The following is a 6776-nucleotide window of genomic DNA, read 5'->3' as shown; positions in this document are numbered from 1 at the left end:
GTAGAAAGTGAAGTCGCTCAGTCTTGTTTGACTCTTTTCAACCCCATGGACTGTAGCTCCTCCATCCATGGGATTTTCCAGGTAAGAATAATGGAGTGGGTTGCCATTTACTTCTCCAGGAGATCTTCCTGACCCAGGGATAGAACCAGGTTTCTCTCACTGCAGGCAAACTCTTTACCATTTGAGCCACCAGGGAAGCCCTTAAAAAGGCAGAAGCGATGTTATATGTCAACTATATGTCAGTAAGAGTGGGAAAAATGTACTGCAGAGAAATGAGTTCATAGATCAAAATTTAAACATGTTTATTGTAAATAAAAAAATTTATAATTTTAAACAATTCTCAAAGAAATCTGTGAAACAGATATTTCTGACTAAGTAGTGTGAATAAAGTTTAACACAGAAAACTATATACATAGTACATTTCATGTTGATGAAATTATATTACTATATTATTTTATACTGTTTTTTAAATAAGCATATGTACAGTGCAGAGATTATTTGCTTTGTGAATATGCTACTTTGTCTTTAAGCTTCAACAGAACTTTCTTCATTTCCTTGTTCCTCAGGGTGTAGACCACAGGGTTCAGAAGGGGTGTCATCACAGTGTAGAAAACAGCCACAACCCTGTCCATAGCCTCCTTGGAGCCTGGTCTCAGGTAAATGAAAACACAGGGAACAAAGAAGCAAAGGACCACAGTGCAGTGGGAGGCAGAGGTCTGGAAGGCTCTCCAGTTCCCCTCTGAGGTGCGGATCTTCAGGATGGAATGGACAATGGACACGTAGGACAGCACTATCAGGAGAAAGCAGCCTGAAGCCACCACCCCAATGTTGACAAAGATCACCATCTCCACAGTGGACGTGTCTGCACAGGCCGTTTGAGGACGGATGGTGCATTGCAGATGTAATGTTGGATCTGGTTGGTCCACAGAAGGGCAAATGGAACATCAATGTGATCTGGACATCAGACTGCACAGAGCCACTGAGCCACATGGTTGTGGCTAGGAGAGCGCACGTCCTTCTGTGAGGGTAACAGTCAGGAAGGCCAGGGGTCTCCAAACGGAGGAAAGAGGCTGCAAGTGCCAGACATTTTTATCTCTCTTAAGCGGCAGGAAAAAACAAACCAGCGATATGTTTTTCCTTCTCTATACAAATTTAAAAGGAGGTTTCTCTTAACATGCTGTGTTGCCATGACACCTGGTCTCACCTAAAGCTAACTACTCTCAAACGTTGAGTTAACCAATACATTTCTTTTTTTTATGGAAATGTTGTCTTAAGCTATGTTAATGTACCCCAGACTCTATCTTCAAGTTGGTTCCGCCAAACGGCCTAACTTACTTACTCAGGTATTGTTCCCCTAATCTATGTAAACAAAACTATTTGTTGGTATTCTGCCCTTCTACAAGATTCAAGTCAATCGTTTTATGGCCAGGGATGAATTATCTGATGCCATTCTAAATTTTATGACATTCCTTTCTTTTCATTAACAGACTGTGAGTGACTATATAACATACAGCTAAAGACTAGGAGGGGGGTACTCTTTTGCCCCCTTCTGATGCCTATGTCAAAAGCTTTCTCTGTCTCCTTTATACTTTAATAAAACTTTATTACACAAAAGCTCTGAACGATCCAGCCTCGTCTCTGGCCCCGGATTGAATTCGTCTCCTCCGGAGGCCAAGAATCCCACGTCTTATCGTTCAGCAACAACCTTTCACTCCCACTCATCATGCTGGCATACCTGAGCGGGTAACTGATGGCCAGGAAGCGGTCATAGGACATGACGGTGTAGAGGAAGCACTTGGTGCTGCTCAGGAAGTGGGAGGAGTAGAGCTGAGCCACACAGCTGGGAAAGGAGATAGGACTGCCTTCTGGGGACACCAGGGTCATCAGCATTTTGGGCACAGTGACCGTGGAGTACCACATGTCAATGAAGGACAGGTTGGCCAGGAAGTAGTACATGGGGGTGAGCAGGCGGGGATTCACTATAATCACCAGCAGGATGAGAAGGTTCCCCACCACAGTGAGGACATAGATCACCAGGAAGATTCCAAAGAGGAAAGTGTCCAGCTCTGGTGGATGGGGAAGGCCCGAGAGGATGAATGTTGTCACTAGGCTCGTGTTTGTCATCTCCCCACATTTTTGCTCTCTCCCTGTGGGAATATCAAAAGCACCCAGCATTAAGGGAGAACTGAGAACCCATTCTCTAGACAGAAGCTGCATCATTCAAGGTAGATAATTCTAGAGTCATACTCAACTTTGTTTATTATGAAGCTTCTTTGAAAAAAGTAATAGAATGATTTCATCATCATCCTCTCTCTCTCTCTCTCACACACACATATAGATATGCAAAAGGAAGTGGAGAAATTCTATGAATTCATCTATTGGTATATCATAAATGACTACAAATTCAGTAGCATAAAACAATTCAAATTTACTGTCTTAAAAGTTTTTTGAGTCAAGTCAGCTGGGTTTTCCTACTCAAAGACTCATCACATTGAAATCAAGGTTTCGGCTGAGTCTGAAATCTTGTCTGAGGCTCACGATCCACTACAAACTTATTGAGGTTGTTGTTATTTAGTTCCCTGAAGCTTTGGGGCTGCTCAATAAATGATAGTGAACCACACAGCACTGTGCCTTTTATTACAAAATTGCCATATATGTAATATATGATATATATGTATGCATAATATATATTATAAATGTATATAATATATATCATATATATAGAGAGAAAAAAATTAATCCTCCTTGTGTTATAGAGACTTCTCAATTTCAAAAGCTACAACTTCAAGGAAAATTTCATCACTGGTATTGGTACTTGTGTCTCATTGATATCACTTCCTGCTTATATAGGAAATACTCTTAGAGCAGGTTAAGAATCTAAACTCCAGTACAGAATTCTACAATCTCCAATATGATCAATAAAATACCAACGCTCATAAGACTGCTGGTATGATGCTTGTCTTATGTGAGACTATGCTTTATGAGGCTCTAAGAACAGAGCTCATATGTGTTCTCCCAACTACAATTCACTGGGTAGGGGCTGGTTTCTAACATATGTATTTCAGCCTTAAATATGAAAGTATCGTTAGAGGTGATATTCCTCCCCGCATCTTCCACTCCTCATACTTGTAAATCCAGGTGATGCCCTCACAACAGAAGACAATTTCATCAAATATCTGATGCATATTTAAAACCTACTACCTGTGACAAGAAAGACAGAATCAACTAAAGAATAAAGGGTCTATGCTATCTTGAAGTCAAGAGAAGTAGGAATTGTTTACAGTGTGAAGTGAGGAAGAGATGATGCTTGTAATTTAATGCAAAATGTTGTTGAGATAAAGATTGTTATTATTTTTTGAGCAATGACTCACCAACATGGGAGAAACAAGGTTCTCTGCTCTTAGCAAAGCCCATAAAAATGATCATATCTCCAGACAATGTGGCTTGAGCTACAATAAAGCTATATTTTTCAAATAAGAGGATAAATAACATAGACTTACCTTAATCACCTATATGGATATCAGAACTCAAAAAATGGAAATTTTTGCTGTACCAATGGGATTCCACCATGAGAATACATCAGATTTAGATTAGATAAAGTATGAAAATTTCATCAGGTGAATTGCAAGGTAACCTGAGATAGGAGTATCAATGAAAGGTATCAGTGTTTGACTTGTCTGTTCATGTAATAGCAACTTAGTCCCTCTTCATAGGTCCTTATTACAGACAGTATATATATATATATATATATATAAATATATATAAATATAATATATATATATTTATGTTGTATATACAGTTGACTTTTGAACAATGCATGGCTTAGTGGCATCAACTTCTCACTCAGCTCCTTCATAGCCAAAAATCCATATATAACTTTTTTACTCTCCAGAAACTTCTCTACTAACAGCCTACTGTTGACCAGAAGCCTTATAGATAACATAGCAGTCAGTTAACACATATTTTGTATGTTTTATGCATTATATACTATATTCTTATAATAGAGTAAGCTAAACAAAAGAATATGTTATAAAGAAATCATAAGGATGAGAAAATACACTTACTGTACTGTGTTTATGGGGACTGTAAGTGTATGTCAACTGTTTACAAAGAGAATCATCTGTGTGTCACCATGTACATCAATATTGTCTTATAGAATAGAACACACTGTAGATGTTATACATATTACTAACACTAGATCTCAAAAATGAAAAGATAAAGTGAAAAGATTCATATTTTAATTCATATTCATATTTTAATATTTTAATATAAAATAACTTAAGCTTTTATGACCCTCATAATATTTTGAGAATCTTCCAGAAAGAAGAGAGTCATAGAAAAAGTTTGTTTTTTCCTTACCACTTACATTCTATTCATTCTTCCTAATTTGAGTTTTGATTAACAGTAACTATGTTATCTTTTTAAGAGGTCATCCTTTCTCTTCCTGGTTCCTCACGAATTGGTCTTCATTCTAAAATCACTGTTAATGTGTGGTCATTGTGTATTATAAGCTTTAATGGAAGCTTTATGGATAGTGGAGGATAATTACAGTATTCTACAGCTCAAGATACAGATTCAGAATGAAATACAATTTCTAAATCTCATTGTCCATTTTCTTGAGGGACTTCTTACTTACTGACTGTGTCTCTTTGGACCATGGACAAATGACATATTCATGAAAAATTTTCCTCCCATGCTCTGTTGTATAAATTACAAGATCCTGAAAATATTTCATTTTTTATATAAAAAGTCAACTTTCAAAGGAAATGTTTTCTCATATGTGTTATGCAAAGAGTATAATAGAAAGAGTGGTAGACTTGAAATACGAGACTTATAGTCTATTCTAGACTTTCTTTTATAATAAAGCAGTTGTGTGGTTTTAACTAAATGAATGATATTTCTTTCAGTATTCTATCCATATGTTAAATATATATTGAAAATCTGTTGTGCTTCTTTGACTGTAGAAGGTAAGTATGAAATCTCTGAGGTAAATATGAAACCAGGTTAATGAATGATGTTCACAGCTACAAAGTGGGGTATATTACATAGTTTTTATGGAATCTGCTATAATTGTGAAACTGGCATTTGAGTCATAATCCTGACCACAGTAGGGAGAAAGAAAAGAGTTAGGACAGATTATCTGATTCATGCTTCCAGTGACACTAGTGGCATTTAAGAAATCCCCCAATGTGCAAGGTGTTACTTTATTGATCATTCAAAATCAGACTTTAAACAGACTTTAAACTCACACTAGTGCTACTTTATTGATTTTTAGCAGTACCATTTATCTTCCAAGTGAAAAAATCCATAATGATAATTTTAAAATAAAAGAGAATAATTTATTTCTTAATGCTTCTCTTAAATGAGAAACATAAATAAAACATAAGAAAATTGTGAAAATGGTGACGAAAAGACCTAAAAATTGGAACAATTTGAGAGAAGACTCAGATTTCCTTCTCTGTGGTGAGAAATAGGATGAGAAAGCTGCCACTAAAACTATTAAAAATAAACACACGGAATCTCCTGTCCTATGACAACCTGCACAGAGACATTGATTCTAATCAAAATTTTCTCCTACCCAGGGTTTTCCTCAGAGCAAGTTTAACATCTTTGTTCCTCAAGCTGTAGATTAAGGGGTTCATCATGGGAACCACATTGGTGTAAAAGACAGAAGAGATTTTCCCCACATGCATGGACCCAGCAGGTGACGGTTTAAGATACATGATTGCCCCTGAACCAAAAAACAGAGAAACAGCAATTATGTGGGAACTGCAGGTGCTGAAGGCTTTGGACCGGCCCTCTGTGGAGCATATTTGGATGATGTTGGAGAGGATGAGACCATAAGAGACAAAGATCGTGAGACTGGGCACAATGATATTGATACCCACCACAATGAAAACCACCAGTTCATTCACGTAAGTACTTGTGCAGGAGAGCTGGAGCAGAGGGAGGATGTCACAGAAATAGTGGTTGATGGAGTTTGCATAACAGAAGGTCAGTCTCAGCATGCATCCAGTGTGAGCCATGGCACCAGAAAATGCCATCAAGTATGAACCAAACATAAGGCTGGAACACACTTTAGGGGACATGGCAACATTATACAAGAGTGGCTTACAGATGGCCACATAGCGGTCATAGGCCATTGATGTCAACACATAGCATTCAGAAATGACAAAAAAACAGAAAAAGTAGAGCTGAGTCATGCACTCCATATAAGAGATCATATTCTTCTTTAATAAAAAATCTACCAGCATTTTGGGTGTAAATACAGAAGAATAACACAGGTCTATGAAGGACAAGTTAAAGAGTAAAAAGTACATGGTGGTGTGTAGGTGTGAACTCAGCACAATTAGTGTTAACAAGCCAAAATTTCCCAACACAGTGACCATATACATTACTAGAAACAGGAAGAACAAGAGAAGTTGAAGATCTGGTTGGTCTGTTAACCCCACCAGAATGAATTCAGCCACAAAAGAACCATTTCCAGGAGCCATTCTTCACTAAGGGAATCTGTGGACACAGGAGAAAAGGGTAACATTAGAGAACAACTCAGCCCTTCTGACAATTATCTCATCCTACATGAAAGTATATATACTGAGCATGTCTGAGACTAGCCAACCTGGACCCATAGAATCTGCCTTTACCATTATCATGATAGTCAGTGACATAGACATTCCCTTACCAGAGGCTTGAGATGTAAATTACACAAAGAACATCGCAAACAGCTTACAGAGAGAGGGAAGTGCTGCCATATGCAAAATATGCCGGAGAAAACT

General features: G+C 37.7%; 1 protein-coding gene and 1 pseudogene across 1 annotated transcript; both read right to left on the bottom strand.

The window, feature by feature from the left end:
* Nucleotides 1-494: 494 nt before the first annotated feature.
* Nucleotides 495-2124, bottom strand: LOC133067039 (olfactory receptor 10G9-like; annotated as a pseudogene).
* Nucleotides 2125-5561: 3437 nt separating this feature from the next.
* On the bottom strand, nt 5562-6494 carry LOC133067028 (olfactory receptor 8B3-like). The gene has a single exon (XM_061158308.1). It carries the CDS (start codon nt 6492-6494, stop codon nt 5562-5564), a length of 933 nt encoding a protein of 310 aa, XP_061014291.1.
* Between the last annotated feature and the right edge of the window lie 282 nt (nt 6495-6776).

This window comes from Dama dama, chromosome 2, assembly GCF_033118175.1.
Source record: "Dama dama isolate Ldn47 chromosome 2, ASM3311817v1, whole genome shotgun sequence".
In the NCBI taxonomy this organism is placed as follows: Eukaryota; Metazoa; Chordata; class Mammalia; order Artiodactyla; family Cervidae; genus Dama; species Dama dama.
Note: the sequence above shows the minus strand (reverse complement) of the source record. Positions and strands in the feature narration are given on the sequence as shown.

Bases quoted from the DNA above. Each gene is read 5' to 3' on its own strand.
- LOC133067028 (XM_061158308.1), bottom strand. From the start codon at position 6,494: ATGGCTCCTGGAAATGGTTCTTTTGTGGCTGAATTCATTCTGGTGGGG.